General features: G+C 45.9%; 2 protein-coding genes across 2 annotated transcripts; both read right to left on the reverse strand.

The window, feature by feature from the left end:
- Positions 1-1,005: 1,005 nt before the first annotated feature.
- LOC137866279 (tetraspanin-7-like) lies at positions 1,006-14,656 on the reverse strand. Its single transcript, XM_068702056.1, has 8 exons — positions 14,422-14,656; positions 6,813-7,001; positions 6,435-6,509; positions 6,208-6,303; positions 5,424-5,579; positions 5,168-5,251; positions 4,646-4,731; positions 1,006-3,633 (listed from the first exon to the last, which is right to left on the reverse strand). Exons 1-7 carry the CDS (start codon positions 14,485-14,487, stop codon positions 4,663-4,665), a joined length of 735 nt encoding a protein of 244 aa, XP_068558157.1. The 5' UTR covers positions 14,488-14,656; the 3' UTR covers positions 1,006-3,633; positions 4,646-4,662.
- A 2,789-nt stretch (positions 14,657-17,445) lies between these two features.
- Positions 17,446-24,856, reverse strand: katnal1 (katanin p60 subunit A-like 1). The gene is made up of 11 exons (XM_068702055.1): positions 24,780-24,856; positions 24,054-24,227; positions 23,738-23,898; positions 22,891-23,059; positions 22,639-22,766; positions 22,428-22,533; positions 21,364-21,522; positions 21,132-21,258; positions 20,830-20,964; positions 20,058-20,184; positions 17,446-17,869 (listed from the first exon to the last, which is right to left on the reverse strand). Exons 1-11 carry the CDS (start codon positions 24,783-24,785, stop codon positions 17,671-17,673), a joined length of 1,491 nt encoding a protein of 496 aa, XP_068558156.1. The 5' UTR covers positions 24,786-24,856; the 3' UTR covers positions 17,446-17,670.
- Positions 24,857-25,323: the final 467 nt, after the last annotated feature.

Below are 25,323 nucleotides of genomic sequence, written 5' to 3' on the forward strand. Positions count from 1 at the left end.
ACAAAGTCAATTCATTCCCAATAAACAGTGAAAGGTAAAGTGTGTCCAATTCTTGGTGTTTGTCTTCAGTTTTAGTAGAAACTAAAAGCTTAATTCTCATGTCTTCATCCAAGCTGCAGAGCAGCGGAACGCGATGTCGTTCCATCACTGATTATTGGCAGAGCAGACTATTTGTTGCCAGGTTTTTGGGGAATTTTGAAATGTACCTAATTTATCCCTGCATCCATTGTTTGTTGTGTTTCTCTTGGCTGTGTGAATGCTCTCCTCTCACTAGTGTGTGGAGGCTTTTAACCGGGCGTGTATTCATTGTTCTCATAGTCTGGATTAGTGAGGGAACCTATACACAGATCTCCCTAACACTGGTTTAACTGGGCTTTTTTACTTGTTGCCAGTTTGGTAAATGATCTTTCTCTCTTTGTCAATCACAGACAAGTTGACATTGTCTGAACACTTCGATTTTTAATCCTAAACATGAATAATTATAGTTAGTTATATTTCAGCGAGGGCAACAGCATGTATTTGTGTTGTTCCTGTTGAGCAGAGGGAAATGTCTGCATATAGAATCCAGCCCATGGGCTCCTCCGCATGCGCTGCTCTGCTACCCGACAGCTCGTATACATACCGAGCAGTCTATTTCTATTTCTGTGTCCCGCATGTTGGTTGTCCCGATCTCGATAAATAGCGCACCCACCCACACAATTTAGCCTAATCTCAAAATGACTTCACCGCTAACCCGACCTCCTCTAGCGCTAATCCTGCAGCTATAAATATAGCTTGTCCTCAGTAATGTGTGGAAACAACCCGGATGATTAAAAGGTAAATATATAGTGTATGACGAACACATCATCTCTATAGTTTTAACCAGGGTCTCACCTTCAGAAGAATTTGGAAACATTTGAAGTGATCTATAGACCAGTAGTAGCATTGGTGAATATATAAGACACCTGTTTAACGCAACATTGGAGAGGTACAGAGCTGTAGCACAAAATGAACAAACACCAAACACACTTGTTATTCTGTATATTTATTGATAATAAGACCACTGATGGTGACTTAGTCAATAGCAGACAGCGTGGAGCCATTCTTTTCCAGTGTCTGGTGACCCCATGTGTAAGCAGGATGGTATTACAGTTTAGTATTTACAGGACAATATCAGTTTAGGGAAGGTAGCGTCGGGGAAAAAAAACAAACATACAGTCACTTAAATAAATTCACAGCTTTAAAAGCGACGAGCTTTGAAAAGCCACCAAATACTGACCAAAAGTGAAGACGGCGGGATCCACGAAATCTAGACGCTCTCTCTCTCTCTCTCTCTCTCTCTCACACACACACACACACACACACACACACACACACACACACACACACACACACACACACACACACACACACACGACACGAGGAAAAGACACACTCGAGGTTAAGGAGACAAATAAAAGACAGAACAACCACTCACACGCACACATACTGAAAGAGCGATAGAAAATCACTTGGTGTAAACTTAATGCCAACCAAACCAGAATAAATACACAGTGTAGCTCAAATTGAAACACCTACAGGTTGCACGTCACTCTCAACAAAAACATCGGCCACGATTATTTTTCCAGTGCGAGTTTTTCCTACAAACTAATCAACCAAATACGGACTCACGGCACGGTGTGCGGAATCAAAACTGTGACACAACATTTACACCGATTAGCATATTAGGATGAGAAACATTACGTCATATAAATTACATTTCCCATAAATATCTACAGGTGGTAATGATGATGATGATGATGGTGATGATGATGGCGTGTTGATGCACTGCATAGGATACTGTAAATTGTAGATGAACACTGCTGGAGTCCTGCGCATCTCTAATGTCGACGTCTCTCACTGTGACACACAGCTGTTGATATATTCCACCAGGAGAAAAACGGTAGATATGATTTGATATGAACCGAACAGAAACATATTCAAACCTTTAAAAACACAGAATCCTTGTCGGCAAAAAAAACAACAACAAGATTCTAAGTTGCTTTTTAAAGCAAATTCTTGACATTTTGGAATTTAGTCAGTTACTCATAGATGAACCGCGAGACAAGTACTGAAATAGATTACGAAGGTGTCAGTGCGCGCCGAATGAAGTACTCGTTGGATCGTCGAGCAGCACATTGTACGCACAGATCGGCCAGGTGCGCGGAGGTGTGAACGTTGGCAGGACTTAACCTTCCCTCTCCTGTATTATTCACACGGAAGAGTCCGTCACGTCCCATCTGACAGCCGGGTGTAACGCTACGCGCGCCTTCAGAGGAGAGAAGGCGCGCGTCGTTATCTGTCCGATTCTCTGCATTGCTTGAAGCGCACGAACCTCTAAAATAACGGAGCGTTAGGCTCGACTTAAGAGCCCGACACGGCCGGGTCACACTGGCGTTTAATACTGGATTTTTGTGGCAAAATCAATTAATTTCAATGAAAAGCCAATTTGCGCCGTTGACCTATAACAAGTCATGTTGACGGATGGATTAGCACAACTGGCCTTTATGGGAACAACAGAGTGGCGAGACTGAGGGAGTTATTGCAGCACATAAACTGCGCAGCGTCATCCGTTTTTATTTACCCTCTTCTGTGGGCGTAAAAGATGCTCCACAAAATGGACTTTTGACAGTTATGAGACAGGAGTCGATGGTGCAACTCCGTCTGTTTGGATGAGCCGCTTCAACTTATCGTCCCGTTTGCTTCAGAGATACTGAAACATCAATTTCTGGTGTGACTCGGCCTTCAGTGGATTTATTCCACAACTGGCGTTTTTATTTGGTTAGTTTTCTTTCCCCTCAACCCTCCCCCCCCCATATAAAATATGATTGAGTTACATTAAGTATCATAAGTGTTAGAGCAAAGAGCATTATTTTAAGTAACTGGGGGCAGTAAAGTGGGTAATCTTCCCGGGCTAAAGCTGTATTTGATACTGAATTACAATCTTAACGCACAATTTACATCATAATCTGCTTCTGGGTTGGATTATCAGGTCAAAAAAACATCATGCCTCATCTACAGGTAAAAATACGCAAGTCAGCTCCCTTGAATTTCATATCAACTTAAAATATCCTCCTCAGTGCACGCGATGAGTTCACAAAATGTCACGACCATAGGAATATACAATGGCGAGCGATAGCAAAGTCAAATGCAAAACTAAACCTATCTATTTAAGTGTTACTTTCAAGCCTCGGTAGTGTCGTTCTGTACAAACATGTGCGGCGGTTCTTCCGATGACGCTCGGCGGAGCATGCTGCAGCCGACCGAGAAGCCGAGTTCCACCCAATTCAACCTATCTGAGAGCAGCGCCGCCGTCAAGCCGGACAAACCCCCCCGGTCCACCTGCCCGTTGTAGGCCGCACTGATCCGAGATATGCGCCGATGAGCGACCCTCTACATCAAGCGGCGGTGGGATGTGTGGTATAGAACGCTTCGATGCAACAGCGGTGAGTCGAGGAATGGTGCTTTACAGTAAGATACATTAAGATATTACATTAAGATTCACAGGCAGAGAGACGGAGGGAGGTAAATTCCAAGTCAGACGCGTGATAGTGTTTTCGGGAATTTACTGTCGTCATGTGTCAAGGCTCTTTGTCTCGTCTTCTCTCCATCTCCCTGAACACACAAAAACACAAAGACAGAAGAGTTGCGCATGAATTAAAGCACGTCACCTTACTTCGAACATCTGGATAAATTGTTAGGGCGAACATGTTAGCAAAACAGCTGCTTATTTACACATCCAGCAAACACAAATCACCATTTGAATATATTTGGAGTCATGTTTCTGGGCACACGACTGACTTTCCTTTTAGCTCTGATTTGGTCTCTACCAACTCCTGAGGGAAATATCAGGCTCTTTAGCTGCTAAATGCTCCATCATGTTGCTGACTTTGTTTATCTGCTGTTCGGGGATGGACAGGTAGTGAACGGAGGGTTTCATTTTCTGTAATGAAAAATGCCGCTGCTGTGGCTAGAAACGATGCTGAAGAGCGGGAACCTTCGGAGGAACCAGCAAGAGTGCTCTAGATTTTGAAATGATCCAACAGGACAAACCCGGCCCTGTGTCGCCAACTCTTGTCCAGTGAAAGCAGCGAGCAGCACCAGCTCCCAAAGTTGCTAAATCTAGCTGGAGAGTTGCCGAGTCGGCCCCTCCCTTCGGGCATCCCTCCAAAGCCACTACCCCAAAACGATCATTGTGAGCGTAGACAACGGACATGGCTGTTGTTAGTAGTCACAGCTGTCAAGATAGCAGCTTGTAGACTTTGCTGACGAGCAATGAGAAGATAGGTCGATATATATATTACAGTCCTGCGACAGCCACAGATACCAGATATTCTCCCTTCTTTCTTTTTTTTGTCAGAGCATTTGATTTATTGATCGAACTTCAACAAATACAACAAAAAACGGTTTTGTGACATACACGACCTACCCGAGGTTTAAGTTGTTGGCTGTAGAACCCAAACACAGTGCTGAGATGAACTACAGATGCAAAGCTCTGACACTACGAGTGACACCTTCCACATTATCCTTGTAAAGTTATTCATTGTTAACATAAAATATTGACTGTAGCAGCTTTAACTCTGAATGTGTGTGTGTGTGTGTGTGTGCATCTCTAAATGTCTCCCACCTGCCACGTCACATCAGCTAAACCATCTCATACTGGTTGGCTGTGATGATCCTGGACAGACAGCAGGCCAGCAACATGCCAATCAGCTGAAAGACAGACAGACAAGGTTCTTCTTTGATTATTTCAAGTTTGGGGTTTAAAAAAAACATTTGAAGTGTCATTTTCTCAAAAGTCGAAACGTCATTTCCTGCGGAAACCTCCTGATTCCTGTTGTAGGAACGTCCGTCCTACAAGTGTCTCCTTCATTCATCTAGCTTTGTTACATGCTTGTTGAGAAGACACAGAAGAAGGATGAGCAAAAGTCTATTTAGATGTGGGTTCTTGTTTCATGCAGTGGGTCTTTTTTCGCCGTAATGTGTCATAGCAGGAGGAGCACAGGTGTTACTAATAACATGAACAATGGGTCTGTTATGTCCAAAGGTCCCAGTAGGCCGCGACAGTGTGATTGATCATGTTAATTAACATCATTCAATAACAATAATCCTTTATTGATGCTTTATTTGCACACCCTGAACGTCTTACCTGCGAGAAGGCGATCCCAAACGTCACTCCAGCAATGATGGCCATGTTGGTCTCCATGAATGAAGTGACCAGCTCGTAGCAGCCCTGAAACAAAGGGGGCGGGGTTAGTGTGCAGAACGGGGTCTGGGAGAATACCCGAGGCAGGTGTTAAGTGTACGGAGCCAGATGGTTTTTGAAAAAGCTGAGTGAGCATGAATGCGGTGAGATTCATGGACTCCGTGAAGCCCCGAGCAGAAGAACGCGGTGGCGTGCTGACCTGGTGGTAGACTTTGCTCGGGGCTAGAGTTGCATTGCGGAGGTCGTCCGGGTTGCAGTCGGAGGAGTTAAAGCAGCAGCTGGCGGGAATGCCGTTGGACGGGTAATACACACTGCCGAACCAACTGGTGTAGTTATACACTCCGCAGCAACGCAGCTAGAAATATACAAGGGAGAACATTATGGGAAGCAGATGAGAACATTACTCATTGTCAAAAAAAAAAAAAAAAATCCCATGTGAAGACCAAAACATATCTCTGAATAGTTTACGACTGACACTCGGCCCCTATCGCTTCTTATTGAAGACATAGATCTAAAAACAAGTCACAGCAAATATAGAGTTTAATAAAAAATAAATAAAAAAAAGGCTAAATAATTTCATAGAAGAACTGAGCTTCCAGCAAGAGCTTATCAAACAGCAGTAAATACAAATAATATACCATAATAATAATAATAAAGATTGCATTTATTGGGGACTATTTTCAGCTGTGGATTAATACATATTTGGTGACTAATTTTTCATTTATTTTTGATATTAATTAATAAACGGCATGACACAGACACAGACTATATTCAGCTTTGGCTACAAATACATAGGCAACACCTGTTAGTAGCATGAATTCATTTCAACATTTGTCTTCTCATGGGAAGAAAAAGAGTGTGTAGCTCCTTTAAAAGAAAAAAAATCTAACTTTATCATTCATGGTTGTGTTTTGGTTGGCTGCCAATGCGTGCATCAGCTGTTTCACCGCAACGGTATCGTGTGACGGGGGGGCCAGGCTCACCCGGTGCTGCAGGTTATCCACGGCGCGGCTGGCCTCGTCCTCGGCGTTGTAGTTCAGCACCGCGTCGGTGTACGTCCTGTGAAAGGTCCCCTTTATCTGCAGCACACACACACACACACACACACACACACACACACACACACACACACACACACCAGATCAGTAAGCACGTTAACGGGCGGCGAGAGTGTTAGACTTGTTGCCACGTGGCGAGTTGCATTGCTGACCTCATGGCGAAACACAAATCCAGAGATCCCGGCCACCAGCTCGGCGAGGAAGACGAGCGACAGGAACATGGCATACTGCAGAGAGAGAAGAAGAAGGACATTTGCATAGTTTGCATGAAAACCCTCTGCCTAAGTGTGTCATTTGCCTATGCTTGCGCACACACAAACACACACACACACACACACACACACACACACACACACACACACACACACACACACTTGACCACCATTAACAGAACAAAGCGCCCTGCAGCATCTATTGGATTTCTGATCCCTCTTTACAGGATAGAGGTCAGCCATTATTCCCTTTATCATGTGACCTGAGGGCTAATTAACCAGCACCGCCCCCACCCCCACCCCCTCACAGCGTCTCACCAGCTTCAGCATCCATGGGCTTCCTCTGCAGGTGGCGAAGCATCCGAACAGGCCAAAAACGATGATGACGGTGCCGGTGCCGATGAGGACGTACGGGGCGTTGGTGGAGTTGTCGGCGATCAGAGAGATGTACGGGCCCAGCATCAACTTCCCCCATACTCCCACTGCCAGCAGGATGGCTCCTGTTATCTAGAGGGCGGTGGGGGGGGGGGGGGGGGGGGGGGGGGTTGGAGAGATGGATGTAACAAAAGAGAGAGAGAGAGAGAGAGAGAGAGAGCACAGGGAACAAAATGAAAGCCTGGAACGGGCCTTTATCTCGGCACTTCGTCGGAGCGATTACAATGCCTGTGTTTTAGCAGCCGTGGCGAGGGGGGAGGAGGAGGGGGGGGGGGGAGGGGGGGCGGATCAAGGTGGAACAAAAAAGGAGCAGAGCAATTAGAGCGAGAAGGAGGAGGAGACGGCAGACAGACGACACAAATTTATCTGCCGCTCGGGATGGCAATCACCTGCTTCGTGAATATGCCTGCGCGCGCGCGCACACACACACACACACACACACACACACACACACACACACACACACACACACACACACACACACACACACACACACACACACACACACACACACACACACACGGAGAGAGGAAGAGAGAGAAAAAGAAAGGGGGCATATCAAAGAGGCTCTTTGATCCGAGGCGAGACGCTTCCTCCTGTTGCGCCGATCTTAGCATTTCAAATGAGGGGCTGCAGGATGAAAGAGGGCGTTGTGCTCGGCAGCTGAAGCGCCGTATGTCTCAGCTGGGTACGTCTCACTGGCGCTGGAGAGCGAGCGGGGTGGGTGTGGAGCGGCTGCCTGATGATCAGACTCTAGCGAGGGGGGCCAACTCATCGTCCTGACCCCCCCTCCTCCCCACCCTTTCCAAAAGGAGGCTGCTCGCCGTCCTGCTGCCAGGCCCTCTGACTAGAGAGGGAGCAGAATGCCTCTGTGTGTGAATGTGTGTGTGCATGTGTGTGTGTGTGTGTGTGCGCACCCTGAAACCGGCCAGGAAATGAGCCAATGTGACTGCGACGGCAAGGACTCCACCAGTTTTCTAGATGCGGTCGCAGTCTAACCACCAGAGTAAGGAGTCCTTCAGACTTAGACTAGGGCTGGGCGATATATCATTTCATTTCGATTAGGACATTTTGGGAAATCCGGTCATTCAATAAATAAACATTCAATATAAAATAAACAGACGCTGGTACCATATATAATATATAATACCAGCCTGAAAAGGATCTCGATATCTTGATGTATATGATTACGTCACCATACGATTCCATTGATGGACGATGAATTATCACCTTGATCTAAATTGAACACAGCGGGAGCAGTTTGAGAACGTCTACCAGCTGTGTGACACGGCTCCACTTGATCGCGTGTCATGCAAACATCCACACGTGGAATTTCCATACCAGCACTATGACACGCGAAGAGGATGAGTTTCAGCTGAGGGTGAAGTGATAAGAAGGGTTACAGTGAGGGAAAACACACACACACACACACACACACACACACACACACACACACACACACACACACACACACACACACACACACACACACACACACACACACACACACACACACTGGCAGCTCCTGAAGGAAGCATGAGATAAGCAACTAACGGATATTTAAATTATTGATCAATCGTTTGGTCTATAAATTGTCAGAATATAGTGTCAAATAGTCAAAAATGACCATCAAAAACCCAAATATATTTAGTTAACCATCATAGAAGATTAAAATAAACCACACTGAATATTTATAGAGTATTTATCTCGTTGTGTTTGCAGCTCAAACATGGAGCTGCGGTTTCTATTACGTAAGCCAAACCTGTAAAAATGGCTGTTATTGACAGGTTGTGGGCGGTCGGATGCGAGTTGGATAACTCCTCAGTGGCACGACGTTTGATGGAGCTGAACCGCATCGTGAGGACTGAGAGACGGTACACTGTCTCTCTGAAGTGGTCTGTTCTGGTCCTGAATGCTCGTCCTGTGGTTCCCTCTGCTGCTGGAGCACCAGGCCACATTTTCCACAGGCCTGCCAGTCGTCTGTCTTCCTATGGGACGCGATTCCTCAAGGTGTTGAGCTACATGTTATCTGAACATGTATCATGTGAATCATCACATATGGTAAGTATGCATTAATACTGCTTCTCGGTCTTTTGCTTGTTCAGTAGAGTCAAAACTCTACTGGTGCTACATGTCTATTGTTTGGAAGCGACCACTTAAAGGGACAGTACACCCCAAAATCATCTGCGGGTAGCTGTAAAACCTGAGCGGACGTATTATCACCTAATAATAAGATGGTAATAGTTGTAATATCACATATTTCAAAGTTGATACAGCAAGTTCACCATTTACACATCCAGCAGACACGGATCAACACGAGCACTGGCTTTGAGTCGTGTCTCTGTCCACCTGATCAATACTTGTCCAATGTTAACTCTCGTTTAGCTCCGTCTCCTCTGTCTCATCAGCGGCTAAATGCTTCACTATGTTCACCAGCTGGTCGCTAACCTACTGGGTCCACTGTTTGGTGCTGAGCAGCTCGTGTGCAGGTGCTTTGGCGGGAAACAATGCTAAAAGTTGTGGCTTTAAAATCCAAAGCAAGGAGGAAACTTTAGAGTTGAGAGAAACTGCAGAGGTGTGTGATAATCTCCACTTTGAGCGTCTGTCACGTTATACAGTTACCTGACCTATCGCTAATATAAGGACGTCGATTAGTGCGGCTTTACTTAATCAGAAGAGCGAGCCGTCTCAGGTTGTTCTCGACCTTTATTAAATATTAAATACAGGCCTAGTTATCCTCTTATTGTAAGTGGCTTTAGACTAGGCATGAGCGCTATGAATGAAATGACCTATCATAGTACAATATATGTCGTTTTAGACAAGATACCATGTATATGTAATAAAGCAGAACAACTCCTTTCAGCTCCACAGAATGGCGCTCATTGTTTTCCCTGACTATTTTCCAACCATTGCTTTTTGCTTGTGGATCACTGGATTAATTCACATCTCCAGGCCACTAAAAGTGTGACAATCAAACAAAATAAAAGTGCGATTGAACCGTTTAGAATGGATTTTCTATCCTGTGACGAGTAGATGAAGCTCTGTAAGGTCAAAAGCCTCAAAGGTTCTATACACAGATTCTATGAAGATATTAAAGGGATGGATGCTGAGGTATAAATCTCATACAGTAGACGAATTATACTAACAATTTTCAGTTTTGATGAATACTGGCTATTTACTCAATTAATTGATCAATTGTTTTGTCTAAAAAAAAATGTCAGAAATGAATGTAGAATTTTGTAGGAAGGCGATGTCTGTACCGCATCCTCACATTTGTGAAGCAGCACACGTCACAAAATAACGATTATATGATTATCAAAATATTCATGCATTCATACACACTGGTGGCCGATGACTTGATCGCTCGGTAACGACGCCTCCTGTTTCTATTAACAGGGATTCCAGCAGCCGGAGCGCGCTGTCATTTCAGAGAACAGTCCTCCAGGTGACCATGTACTCACTGTTTATGGCCTACATCATCAGTAACAAAATGTCTCACCCCCCCCCACCCCCCCCACGAGAGCCGCCGCCGCCGCCGCCGCATACAAATAACGGATCGTCTTGTCATTGCTAAAGTGTTCATTTCGAAGCCAACGGGGGAAATTAAGTCCAATGAGGAGGGGCAAGTCATCTAGCCTTCATGTGTGCTGCTGAATCCCAAACAGGCCCCCACCTCCTCCTCCCTTCATGTTGTGTTTGAAATTCAACGCCAGGCCGGCCACCCTGGTTACAGCACAGGGTTTAAAACAGGTCACCCCTCTTCCCTCCCCCTCCCCCTCCTCCTCCTCCTCCTCCTCCTCCTCCTCCACAGGCCCAATAAAGCAACAGAAGGCGCGATGACAAAATATGCTGGCGAGGACACCGCACAGACTCCACCACCTGCTCCACATTTAACCGTCCCGCGCGTGCAGTACGGAGAAGACGCTGCTATTCGCTCTCGAGACATCATTCGCCACGACAAGCCGATGGCAGTGAGGCCCGGGCCCGGGCCCCCCCCCCGACATGGAGGCCGCCACTGGCGAACCTCTCTGGCGAAGACAGCCGCGAAGCTGCGAGACACTTTGTGCACTCTGAAACCCGATGCTGTCGACGGAAGGCGCTCCGATCCGGACTAAATATAAAAGTTGGTGTCGGTGACGGCGGCACATGTCTGCAATGCAGAACTGCTTTCTAAGCCTCAGGAGAACACGGAACTGTGTGTCCGCCGGGACTCTCTTCTGCCAATGTCCGGGGTTAGTTTCCTAAACACACCGTGGTCAGATCAAGCTCCTCCACGTGTTCTCATCCTACAGTCTTAGAAGTAAGGGTTCCAAAAGGGTTCCTTCTGAAGGGCCGAGGTTCTACCATCGACCATTTAGTTGTGAAAGGGCCCGTGTGCGAAATCACTCGGTCTGCCAGTTTGTAGTGCTCTCCGAATGTATAGAGAGAATTATTATACCTGTGTACCACAATGCATCAGGAAACGTAGTGCACAACCAAGCGCTATATACCATCATGCATTGCGCTGAAGGAAAAATGGCAGACGGACGAGAGGAGAGAGAGCAGCGCCATTGAGACAAATACATGAGTTGTGGCGTGAAAATTAATATTTGTAACGTGAGCAGAGCAGCGCGTCACAAACCACCACAAAGAACTTTGTATTTATTATTTTGGGGGAAATAGCTTGTTGCCCCCACATCGACAACAGCAGCACATGCCGCTATACTTCTTCCGTTTTTACCTTTCACAATAAAAGCCCTTCAATGCCGATGAGCGCACATAAAAATAGAACTTCCTGGATAGTGAATAGGGAGTAGTGAATGAGTGAACCAGGGCTTTTCAATGGTTCTTTCCATTAAGAACCCTTTTAGGAAGAAAGAGCTCTTCAAGGACTGATGGGCGTTAAAGGATCCTCCAAGCTGCACAGCTCCAAAAATCGGTGCTCGTGGACCATGATAGTAGGCTCTGCTGTAGCCCACCGCATCAGCCCCCTCCCTTTAGGAGCCTCATGCACCATGGGTGGGTTCTAGATGAAAGCATTGGAATAAACACATGTTCTCAGTAGAACCCCCTGGATGGGTCCATGCTAGCACACATGATGGTTGTTGTGGGTTGCGCTGCACAACATGTACCCTGACCCTTTAGGGGCCTCATGGACATGGTTCACATGGCCCCAGGGAAACCTGTTAGACCAAAACCATGGTTAGGATGAAGAAAGATCTATTGGATGCAGTATAAAGAGGTTCTTGGTAGAACCCCCTGTTGGGGTTCTAGATGAAAACCTTGGATTATAAAAGGGATCTCGGTAGAACCCCATGGGTGGGTTGTTGTTGGCACCGTTAGAAGGTGGAAATGGCTAAAACCCCCAGAGAAGGTTCCGGGTGGAACCATTACCCCATAGAAGGGTTCTCTGTAGAAACTCTCATAGGGGGTGCTGGGTGGAACCTTTCACAGATGGTTGTAGGTATAACCCTTTATGTTGTAGGTAGAACCCTCTAAAGGGGTTCTTTTTGGGGAACTTTTTTTAAAAAGGTTTTACCTGGAACCAAAAAAGGGGTATCTTATGGGGACCAGTCGAAGAACCCTTTATGGAGTGTGGCCCAAAGTGAACTGAACTGCTCGTCAGGTAGTCCCACAGCATCGTGGTTATAATGTTCATATTGTTGTCTGCTAGGCTGTTGGATGCTAGATTACGTGTGATCAGCTGACCATCAAAAGGTAAACAATCCAAACCCCTCGAAGCCAAACGGGGAACAATCAACAACGACTTCACTTCTAAATCTCAAAAGGCATTCATCTCACCAATGGGAGCAGTTTGATTTGGGTGGAGAGATCTGCTGGCTCAAATCCTGAGGACACTTACTACAAAAGAGCTTTAATTACAGTGAAAATGTGAATCTATTCTTCGTATGCGTATTGTTCTACGATACTGTTTGCTTGCTCAGCATTACAGCATTTTTATGAATTTCAAATCGGCTTAAGACCTTGGGCAAAAAGAAATCCTCCAGAGGCATCGATTCAACTCGTCGGTAGAACATGAGGCTTTTGTGCTGCTGTGTTTTGCGTGATGCTGCAGGGCATAGCTCGTGTTTCTGCTCAGTATGTAAATGTGGCGGACCACGCAGAGGAGGAGGAGGAGGACGGTGCACAGGTCCATGCAGCAGGACAACAACGGCGTGAGAGAGGTGGTCCACACCGATGTCTGCACGACCCCCGATCCACATGTTGTGTGCAGTCTACTCATTAACCGGACATTCAGAGTAAAGTATTTATACCGGGTATATCGACATAACATGGCTCAAGTGCAGTGGTTAAAAGTACAATAACTCAAGTACTATACAAAGTATCATGTTGAGGTACTTGAGTATTCCCATTCGGTGCTACTTTATTCTGCTACTCTGCCAATAACGGGATTGTTTTACTCCACTACATTTATTAGCTTCTAGTTACATTGCAGGTCCAGGTTACTAATATTATGTCAGATTAAGCTACAGTATGAGAAATCTAAAAATAACACGCCCCAATTTAACCAACTGCAAACATCAAAGGTGATTCTACCACATTAATGCATCGGTAATTATGATCCAGTGACGTAATATGAAATGAGTCAGTGTGCATAATGAGTACTTTTACTTTGGGTACTTTTACCTGTAATAGTGTATTTTTACACGTTTACACTGTTATTGCTCCTCTGGAGCAGCAACAAACATTAAAAATGACTTACATCTTAATGCATCGGTGATAATCATCAAATATAATAAAGGTGGAAAATGAGTAACTTTACTTTAGACACATTTGGTGATGGTACTTTTGCAGCCTATTAGAATGCAGGACTTTGATTTGTAATGAAGCATCTTCCTCTATATTGTGGTATTTATGCGTTATTTATTAAATAAAAGATCTGAGCACTTCTTCCAACACCGGTCAAGTGTTCATGGTTTTCTGGACACTTAAGAGCGTTTTCTACCGTGTTCCCATAGGAGTCAATGGGGTTTCTTGTTGATCTGCGTATCTGTATGTGAAGACACACTAAGGGTGCAGCGTCCCTTTAAGGAATCTATAGCAACGACCCCAAAATGCACATTACGCGTTGAGAAAACGGGGCTTCAGCCGGGGCCTCATCACACAGACGAGGCCCCTAACGTCGGGTCTCTCATCAGACACCGTTAAATCGTGACGTTACCGTCCTCTTCCGCGCTAACTGACAACAACCATGGCGCTACGTGCGCTCGGTGTGCGCTACGGAGACACCGCTCACACGCTCCGCAGCCCAAATATGTGCAACCTGAGCACAAGTTACATAACGCAAATATATTAAAAACCCAACATTTCAAAACGCAGAGTGAAAACAGCGACTTTTCATTTAGCGATGCATCCACACAACAGCACCGATACCGTCGATGATGCTGCCGCCGCCGCCGCCGCTGCCCACCCCTTCACCGCGCACATCACAAACACATCACGGTGGATTACGTTATGAAAAGCAGGAGGAGGACGGAGGGAGGCTACGTACCCAGAAGACGAAGGAGTACACGATGAGGAGCGTTTTCAGGCAGGTGATGACCGGTTTAGTCTCCATTGTGGAGCGTGCGGTAGACCCCACTGTGCTTCTGAGGGAGTGGGAGAAGAAAAACACGTCGGTCTCTGCGAAGTGTCGCGGTGCAGCCGTGCGCTGATGCAGCCACAGAGCGTCACCGGAGACACGCAGCACGTTACCGTATCATCCGAGGTATTGAGTGCGGAGCGATGGAAGGCGGTTATCGCAGAGAAGGGTCAATGATGCGATTTAACGAAAGCACGATGACGGGTCGGCGAGGTTCTGTGTGAGAATAGCGGCGGTAGAAAGTAACGAAGTACATTTACTCAAGTACCCACAATTTAAGGTACTTCACGTGATTTAATGCGACGTAATGCTTCTGCTCCGCTCCATTTCTTAGAGAAACACTATATAAGTATTATTATTATTATTACTACTCCCTGACAGGTGTTTATTTTGAAGTAATGTATGTGTTAATTACAGGGTGGAATGTAACGAAGTACTTATAGGTACAATATTGAGGTACTAACTGAACATTTAAACTATTTAAAGCAGGCATATTCTGCAGCACAGTCCCATTGTAATTACATTACATGGTTCAAGTAGAGCGGTAAAAGTACATTCACTCAAGTATTGTATTTAAGTATCATTTTCAAGGACTTGAGTATTTTTCCATTCTCTTTGAGTATACGTTTATACGTATATATACATATATATTTATACATACTGTATATACATAAATACAGATACATATATAGACATGCATATATACATACGTATACATACATATACATAAAATATACACATACATACATATATAGGATTGCAAGCAAAACCCTTTCATCACCCAGTGCTTAGTGTTACTAGGTCTTCTCACATGAAAACACTCAAAGTATAAGTACTTCAAATTGTACTTCAGTACAATAACAGAGTATAAATTCACTTCCACCACTGTACACATTTAAAGTAGGCCACCCACAGTGTTACACAAAGTTTGAATAATGAGTCCTCACTGACCTGTCCTCTCCAGGTCTCTCTGGTCCTGAGTCTCCGTCCCCTGGAAGCACGTTAAAAACAACACGCGCAGCACTTTACAGACTCAAACCCTGCATCCACCTCTCTCACCTGTTGGAGTCCTGGTTCTCCATCATCTTCAGTGTTCACCACGCTGCAGTGAGATCACATGGACTCCTGAAAGGAGGGCTAGAGAGCTCCAGGACTCACTGACATGATTACAGCTTTCTGGGAAAATATAAACGTATACTGACAGTTTTTTTCTATTATTTTGCCCACCCCATTTATACCGATGATCATAGGCTAATAATAGATAATCACATTTTTTCTTTGGATCTTAACTAAATATTTCATCTCACTGCATGAAAAGTGAACAAAAGGTTTAAGGGGATTCTGACAAAATAATGAAACGCTCAACTTCAGGTGTGTTACATTATCAGGAAGAACCAGAGATCAGAGATTTTGTAAAATGATATAGAAAACAATAAAAATCTTTTTTTTTTTGGTGACCAGACTTTTAAAACTGCGGCGACAGCTTGTCCTGCAGTAAAACACATTTAGATTCACAGTGAAGAGGGGTCCATCGTTTGAGTTCGGTGTGCCATTTGTCGCACATTTGAAAAGCAGTAAGAGAGCGAAGACATCTCAAATGTCAAATGCACTTCTGTTGACCTAGAAAAAAAAAAGTGTGTGAGTGCTACAGAATAAACGCAGAACAATAGAGGAAGTATGACAGAGTGCATCTCACAAAGCCTGTATGGAGACTGAAGGGGGCACAGTGTACAGATGTTTCTATTTCTACCAAACAGACTAATCAACACGCCGAGTCCCTCAACTACTCTACAGCCAAAAAAACGATCATACGTCATAACAATAAACTATTATGCGAGTTTCAAGTATTTCTAATGTCTCGTTAACGAGCCGTTAACGCCGTCACACAGGCTTCACTGAGCCTGCTCGGTTGTCATGGAGATGTAGCGGCGATGATGTCACCCGTAGCGCTTTTATTAAGACTTGGGAGCAATTCAGAGATCCAATAAGAAATGTGAAGAACCCGACTCACTGATCACTTCATTTGGAGTGGGCGAGGTTTCACCGTCTCCTTTAATAAACATTCCATGGGTCCAGCGGCCATGTTGTTTTAGAATGGCTACATTTGTTTGTCTCAACACAACTAAAATCAAAAAACAGAAATATTAAAACCAAGAAAAACAAAGAAAACACAAACACATAACCAGACAGTATAACACAAAACATCGTGGTTCTTCAAGTGTGTTCAGTCAGTAGTAGGTGCTGATGGGCTCCTGAAGGAATCAAAAGTGCTCAAACATGCAGCTCGTTAAGACAAAGGGCCTCGTGCAACAAACAACAGTCCATCACGAAGCCTCGATCAGAGTGACCACCACCCTCACCGAGGCTTGAACTGTACCGAGACGTTCCGCTACATGTGTTGTAGGCGTTACTGGAGAACTCAGAATTTACAATTTAGTATTTGTGAGGAACATTCTCTCCCGCCGCCTCTGCTTCAGGGAGTTTGATGTGGGATGAAGGTCCTCTGTTGTTTTGGTTGTGGTAAGATTTTCCAATTATTTCAGATCTCCTAATATAACTACATTCACAGTTGATTTCTGACAGCAGGGTGTGAGATTATTCTTTTTACTCTCATTTCATTTTTTGGAATGAAACTCGCCCACAAATGGAGAAAAAAACAGCAATTTTAGGGCTGTTGATTATCCAAATGATCAAATCTCACCAACGCTCGCCGACTTGTAAAAAGGTGGCGTTCATCGAATTGAAAGAAGTTTGGGTTGAGGACAGGAATGAGCAGATGTTCTTGCACGAGGCCCGACATGTAAGTAAGACGTCCCCTCTGTGGGTGTTAGGCTACTTTTTACATGGAAACTTCCCCTTTTCTTCCTGGGTCCATTGATAGTCTCTACACAGACAGTTGTGTGGAAGCAACAGGGGGGGGGGGGGGGGGGGGGGGGGGGGGAAGGGCAGGAGTGCAGCCACTGAAAGTTCTCATCACGCTCTCCCTCTCTCAAAGGAACCCGTCTTCTGATGTATAATCTTGATCCCTGATGCGCTGCCAGGTTCACACACTTGAGCTCGCTCCGCTCCGTGACTCCCACCGCCCTCCTCTTCGAGGCTTTCATCATTTTCAAAGTCCTCCTTCTGAAATTCTGGTCCCTCTGGGGTCTGAGCGGTTCTCTACACCGACCCAAACTCGGCCATCCAGGATTCGTACTTTTCCAGGTCGGCGGCGGAGACGGACTTGGAGATCTTCTTGAGCGTGAGGGTGAAGTCCTCCATGGTCACGGGCATCTGCAGCTCGTCTTTGGACAGAGCTCGGATCTCCTCGGGGCTCAGGCCTTGGATTCGACGACGCATCGCCATCATGGACGCGTCCCTGAAGTAAAGACAGGAGCAGAGGACGGTTAGCGGCGTTCAAGTACATAACACCTCTTATTGATTTAAATATGCGCCCTAAAAACACACTTCATGCTTCCCTAGTTAAAGAGTTTTACTCTCGTCAAAATGGATGGAGTCTCTGCTGTGATCGCTAAGCAACAGCTGGCTGAAATCCTCACACACACACACACACACACACACACACACACACACACACACACACACACACACACACACACACACACACACACACACACACACACGTCCAAGGTCAACGAAACAAAGCCACAGATGAGCAGAGACAAACTTGAACAACATGGCATACTTGTCATTCCAAGCAGAGCAGCAGAAAGGACTACAGCAAGGACGGGGTGAAGAGAAGCCTTCAACTATGAGAAATAACGTTCAGAAATATAATCGGTGCATACTTTATAATAACCATCGGTGTTGTCTGGTCACCGGCGACTACCACTGCTTTTCAATGTGTATCTGAGCTTGTGTCGTTTTGGGATGGATTCAACAGTGTGATGATAAAATCTATGCAGATACACAGAGCTGGTTAGAGACACACAATAAGGGAAGAGATGCTTTGTTCACGGCCAAATGCAAATAGATCATGAAGACACGTTATCTCTCTCTCACACTCACACTCACTCACACACACACACACACACACACACACACACACACACACACACACACACACACACACACACACACACACACACACACACACACACACACACACACACACACACACACACACACACACGCACTATTGTTGCTCTTTTAATGTCAAAATCAGAATGGCTGCTGTGCACACACTGTTTAAATACAGTCTGTGTAACCTCTATAGTCACAGCTCATGGCGTTCTATCGATATTCTAACGTTTGATGTCTCCCAGCTACATCAACACAGGAAAGAAAAGAAAAGTATATTAGACCCACTCATCACTGCTCATATGACAGCGTCACCTGGAGGACGGTCTCTACAGCGTTTTGCAGAGCAGTTTTATTTACAAGTAAAAAAATCCAGTTTTTAAAAAAACAAACTCGCACTTTTGTTTTAGGGTGCGTTCACACCGGCTCGGTTTGGTTCGGTTCAAACTAACTCGGGTCCGTTTGCTTTGCTTGTACGGTCGGTTTGGGCCGGTGTGAAATCTGTCAATAGAACCCTGGAGCGGACCAAACATCTGAACCGAGACCGCCTGAAGAGGTGGGTCAGTAAAATAAATCCATCTGCTGATGGTGTAATCTGTTCAGGAAGTGATCTTTTGATTGATCTGTATCGGGCCATGTATAAAACCTATATTATGCAAATCAACACGTGCGCGTGTCGGTTTAAAAGCTGTGCTTCTATCCGACTCTGTGTACTTTGTCACTTCATTAAGTCTATTGTCCATTAAGTCCAAGTGTGTGACAGCGATCCCACAGCCATCAGCCCGAGTCATTACTGTACAGACGCCTCGTGCTCGTGCTCATCCTCGTGCTCGTGCTCGTGCCCGTGCTCATCCTCGTGCTCGTGCTCGTGCTCGTGCTCGTGCCCGTGCTCATCCTCATCCTCGTGCTCGTGCTCGTGCTCGTGTCCGTGCGCTCACTGACGCTCCCTGACGCTCCCTGACGCTCACACCACTCATCTGTGAGCGTGTGAACAGCGTCGTCTCTACCTGTTGGTCAATATTCATCATCGTCGGATCGATTTGCCGTCTAATAATACCAATCCTGCTAATCGTCAAGTTATTTCTACGTGAGGTCTTTGTGACTCCAAATATAAATATCATAAATGTCCTCGTCAGAAGCATTGAAGTGCTGCATGAACTTCTGTCGTTTCCCCTCATTAGTCCTGACGAAGCAGGATGACGATCACCAGAAGTGTCCCATCCACCTGTCGGCCTGTAGACCTCCATGTTTACTCCTCTTGGTTCATTCGTATCAGAGTCAGTGTGAATGGAAACCGGAGCAGAACTAAAATGCAACGGTGTTTAGTCTTTCCCCCTCAGAGAGTTAAACTCAGACCAGTCAGCTGAGACACTTCTCTTCAGGTCCGTCTCTGACCCTTGTCTGCCCCGAGTCTGTCTCTAACAGTGACATTTTAACAGGAAGTGAAGGAAATGAAGGATGAACTCACTATCAAATTTCTGGATTGTTTTATAATTTGGCATAAGTGCACACACTACCACACGCACCTGCAGACGTTGGTGATGTCTGCTCCGGAGAAGCCCTCAATCTTCTCAGCGATGAGGTCCAGGTCCACGTCAGCAGCCACATCCACCTCTCTTAGGTTGATCTTCAGGAGCTCAACACGACCCACAGCTACACACACACACACACACACACACACACACACACACACACACACACACACACACACACACACACACACACACACACACACACACACAAAAGAGCATTCATCAGATATTAGGATTTATTGTGTCCAGCATCGGTTAGACCATCGCTCTAGTTTGCTGTGCAGTTAGCAGTGTTGTAGTCAGGACCACGTAAACCGAGACCAAGTCCTGAGCTGGACCGGAGTTTATCCAGATGAGACAAGACCAAGACCTTGAGGGGTTGAGACCAAGTCAAGACCGAGACCAGCGAGTCCCAGCTCTGTTTTTTTTAGGGAGACAATTTTATTGACATTTCCTCCCAGACAGCCACAGCTTCTTCTCCTGTCTCCCACACTCACTCTCTGGGAGTGGGTGTGAAGGGGGGGCGGGGATGCGTGACCGTCGTAAGAAAATGAGTTATTGTTGCAAGTCATTGGTTACATTTGAAGCAGGAAGTTTGACATCCTAACACGCACAACGAGTACTTCAGACAATGGACTAATATCCCCCGAGTTGTGGTCTAGACCAGTCTTGAAACAAACGAGACGAGACCTTCGAAACTTGGTCTCGAGACTCGAAACTGATCTAACGCAAACAGCGGCAGTTAGTCTGTGGGTGGTGAGGTCACCTGTGGGCAGGGGGATGTAGATCCTCTTCTCCAGACGCCGTCGCAACGCCTCGTCGATGTCCCAGGGGAAGTTGGTGGCGGCGAGGACCATCACCATCTTAGAGGGGTCCTCGTTATCCAGAGCTCCTCCCACGCCTGGTCACCAAAGCACACAGAAGGAAACGCACGTCACCATTCGTGTGACAGTGGATTTGTTTTTGGTGTTCTAGTTTATGTTGAACAGGTCGTTTATTATTCTTGAATGAACTCCACAGACAACCACAGAAACCTTTCCATAGCTTCACCTTCTCTGTTCCACTCACCATCCATCTGAACCAGAAGCTCGGACTTGACCCTGCGGCTGGCCTCGTGTTCGTCAGACGTTCCTCTCCTGCCACAGATGGAGTCTATCTCGTCTATGAAGATGGTTGTCGGAGCGTAAAAGCGGGCCTGAGAGACAGGAAAATACTTTAAGAGACCAAGTCCTCTGCAATACAACAAAACATTTTGATCGTCAGTCTGCTGTTGAGACCGAATACATGCGCGTGAAGTTACCATTTCGAACAGCAGGCGAACAAGTTTCTCTGACTCGCCCCTGTATTTGGAGGTGAGGGTGGAGGAGGACACGTTGAAGAAAGTAGTCCCACACTCTGTGGCCACGGCTTTGGCTAACATGGTCTTCCCCGTCCCGGGAGGGCCGACCATTAACACGCCCTGAAACAAGACGCGACGTAATGAACGCACATGAACAGACAGCGCGCTGATGCAGATCTCTTCTGTCAACACACTGCCGCTCTGATGTCTGACATTTATGCATCTGATGTCTGTTGCTATGGAGATGACATTAAAAAAAAAGTGACAGAGTCCATAACACTACATATAACTGTACTCTCTGCTGCCTCAGAATCCACAGCTACTTTACCGTCATCCTTTTTCCTATAATGAAGTATTAATCCTTCATTTTACTGCACTTTCAGTTATTAGAAGAAAAAAAGGCTCCAGCTAACTAAGTAAAGAGTTCAATTCTACATGCATATATCAGACAAATGAAAGGCCCCGTTCTGCTACTAAACGTTTAAGTATTGACCCTCACATGGCGGCGCCTGAGGGGGGGGAAGAGGCCTCACATGATGAAGCTCAACAGAGGCCGCTACAGAAGAGAACTCCCAGTCAGGGAGCTAACTGAGAGGCAGCATGACTGAGCGCTTCCTTTAATGAAACACGTTGGTGATGCAAACACACGTAAGCCTTAAGGGTGTGTTCACACCTGAGCAACGGAACAGCGGGCTGCTGCACCAGAGTCGACTGCAGCTTAGTTTGAGCGTTATACTAAAACGTTGTTGCAGCATATGAAGCTAGTTATTACGTAGAGTTAAGACAGATTATAAAATGTACATCTCCCTTGTTCATTATTTACCGTGGTCATAGCAGAAGTGATTGATGATCATTGAATCACTAATGAGATAACAAACAGGTGGGGTCACTTTACTGTAACGCAGCCTTTAAAGCCAGGAAACACAACACTTTGTGCCATATGACGTGTGTGTGTGTGTGTGTGTGTGTGTGTGTGTGTGTGTGTGTGTGTGTGTGTGTGTGTGTGTGTGTATGTGTGTGTGTACCTTCCAGGGGCGACGGATGCCCTTGAAGAAGTCGGGCATCCACATGGGCAGCACCACCGCTTCCCTCAGCAGCTTCTTAGCGTCTTCCAGGTCAGCGATGTCCTCCCTGCAGATCACCCAGAGGACTCGGTCAGCAGTGCAACGGAACAAACTAAAACACGACAGCAGAGCGTGTGAAGGAGTGTGGATGAATCAGTGAATGCTACCACACCAGTGCACGTTGGGGTTGCGGGACACAATATCTCTCTCCAGCGAGTCCACCAGGTCGCTGTCGTATCCCGTGCCGTCGAACTTCCTCTGCTCTCCGTCCCCTAAAGCATCTCCTACCCCTTTCTTCCCCTGATGAAGAAAAAAAAGAAGCGACACAAGATTTATGAAAACAGGTGTTTTGACTCGTTTCTTAAGCACCAAACTCATCCGTCCATCGGTCCATTTGAGCACCAACCAGCAGCTGCAGTCTGACCTTGTCGTCTTTGGCCTTCGTGCCTCGGGCGTCTTTGGAACCCTGCCGGTCTGGTTTGGGGTTGGCCTGACCGCGGCCTCCTGGCCCCGCCCCTCGATGCTGCAGACCAGGCGAGTCCTTCCTCTGCTGCTTCGCCGCACTGTTGGGGCGCTTCACCGCAATCAGATTCCTACAGAGACACGGGAACGCAACCGTACACATGAGTGATAGTAGCACACACCCGCAGACGGAAACATCAAAAGATCATTTGCAACGAGGAAGTAGTGGTAATATCATAGCGAGCCGACGTCCTCTCTGTGGAGGTAAAGCATGTGCACTTCAACAACCGGAGTCACATTGTGCCGGTTGGAGATGAAACAGATTATGCATAAATATGTCTCTTTGTAGTTCAAAGTGCTTCCATATGAAGGGGTTTTGTTCCACAGACTTTCTGGGTAGTGTCAACAACAGTCAGTTCTGCCAGAAGGTAAAGAAGTCCCCTGGATCAGCGCCTGAGCAGGTGGCTGAAATAAAGCAACCAAAGTACCGACGCACTGACATCCTGTTCCCAGTTCTTTAATCCCACATAGAATAAAATGACAAGCGGCAAACAGACAGCAGCGTGGAGGCACTTTTTCAGCTTTCAGCGCAGATTATTATAGAGAATGAATGGTCGCACATGTGCTTCTCTGACATGTATTGATATTATCCTGAATGAAAGGGTTTCACATGTGACAATACAGTGTTAATGTCTTAATTAGCTTTAGTGTATTTATAAAATAATACACATACAAATCAGTTGGGGCCAGACATTGGGAATTTAGAAGATTGACACAACCCACAGCTACACACACACACACACACACACCTGTGCTCTGCAGGGGTGGGAGGGGGCCACACTGCTGGATCCTCGGGCCTCTCCTCCCATTGAGGGGCGAGAACGTCAGCGGGCTTCTCGGACTTAAAGCTCTCGAGCGTTCCCACGATGCCTTTCACCTGCTCATACTCCTCAGTCAGTTCCTGTCTGACCTGGTCACAAAGCAGAGTGTTGTATCAGCACTGCACCACAGAACACCCTGCTGAACAATACAGCAGCTGTAGAACAACACAGGGTTTAGAGTATAGCTCTGATATCCAGCATTCAATAAGGAATTAAGAAAAAGTGTATTAACTGGTGAGCTCACCTGTTGCCATTTGCCTTTGAGTGCAGGGTCTCTGAGCGACAGGCAGTGCTTGTGGATCTGCTGAATGACGCCTTGGTAGTACACAATGGAGGAGTCATAGTTCCCCAGCAGAGCATACTCACGACCCTTCTTGGCGTTGTCACATATCTCTGCCAGATTCATGCTGAATAGCAGCTACACGGTGAGGGGAGAGGACAAGTTCAGCTCTTCACCGAGTACTGTGAGACAATGGGTTGGCTAATGCTGCCTAGTTGAACCGTTTTATAGTCATTCAAAAAAACCACATTTCCAGCAACGTGCTCGATGACCTCATTATTAAGCCCGCGTTACTCATTTACAGGACGGTGCAGCTCTGAAGGCAGTTGCCGTCGGTCGGATATAAAAGAACTGCTAGCAAACACCCGGCAAAGCATGTCGGTGAAGCTAGCTGATATCAGAGACTGTGATTTTAAATTACTCTTCTTTTTTTTTATCGCAGACAGTTCACCTTCGTTTCAGTCAAGGCACTATTTAAAATAGCCTATTTTCTACATCCTTATACATTTCCGACGTTAGCTTTTGCTAGCTTGCTGCTAGGCCACAGACAGAAAACAAAACAAATCGTGTGACATTAAATAACGTAAACGCCACTTAATCCTCCCAGTGTGGGTTAAATATGCGTGGAGACAAAAGCAGCCTAAATGATATTCTTAAACTACATTCAGAACGTGAAGATAATTCACAAACCTGCATGAAAAAGCTCTTGTTTGTTGTTCTTCTATAATCAGAGGTGCAGTGTTGAGGAGAGTGTTACCATGGCCGCAGAGAGACGCCGCGTGAGGAATACAGGCGGCTTGATTACTGTGCTGCATTCACGGACTCGTTGCAAGGTGGTAAATATGACACCCTACTAAGTGATCAACGGTCACGGTTGACATTACTCTACCCAAGCCTCGCATACAAATTAATTGTATTGATGCAGTACGGAATTTGATCTCGTTTCGGAAATTGCATTAGTTTTTGTATTTCATAAATAACATTAACAGTTAGCGTACGTTGAACTAGATAATTGGCTAGTTTACAGGATTCCTCGAACACATCATTGTAGCTAGACCTATGCAAACGTTGACCACTAGTCGTCGCTAAAATCCAATCAAATATTGCAAACTGGGATGAAGGCACAGGATGGAGCTGAGGCAACTGTCTCTTGGGGTCACATTAATGGCCGTTCTGTGGCTTTCAATCATATCACATGATCTTCATCAGCGGCTGATTGCAGATGTTCACATTT

The sequence above is a fragment of the Cebidichthys violaceus genome, unplaced genomic scaffold (assembly GCF_023349555.1).
Source record: "Cebidichthys violaceus isolate CVI_PGR_0920_01 unplaced genomic scaffold, fCebVio1.0.p SCAF_80, whole genome shotgun sequence".
Taxonomy (NCBI): domain Eukaryota; kingdom Metazoa; phylum Chordata; class Actinopteri; order Perciformes; family Stichaeidae; genus Cebidichthys; species Cebidichthys violaceus.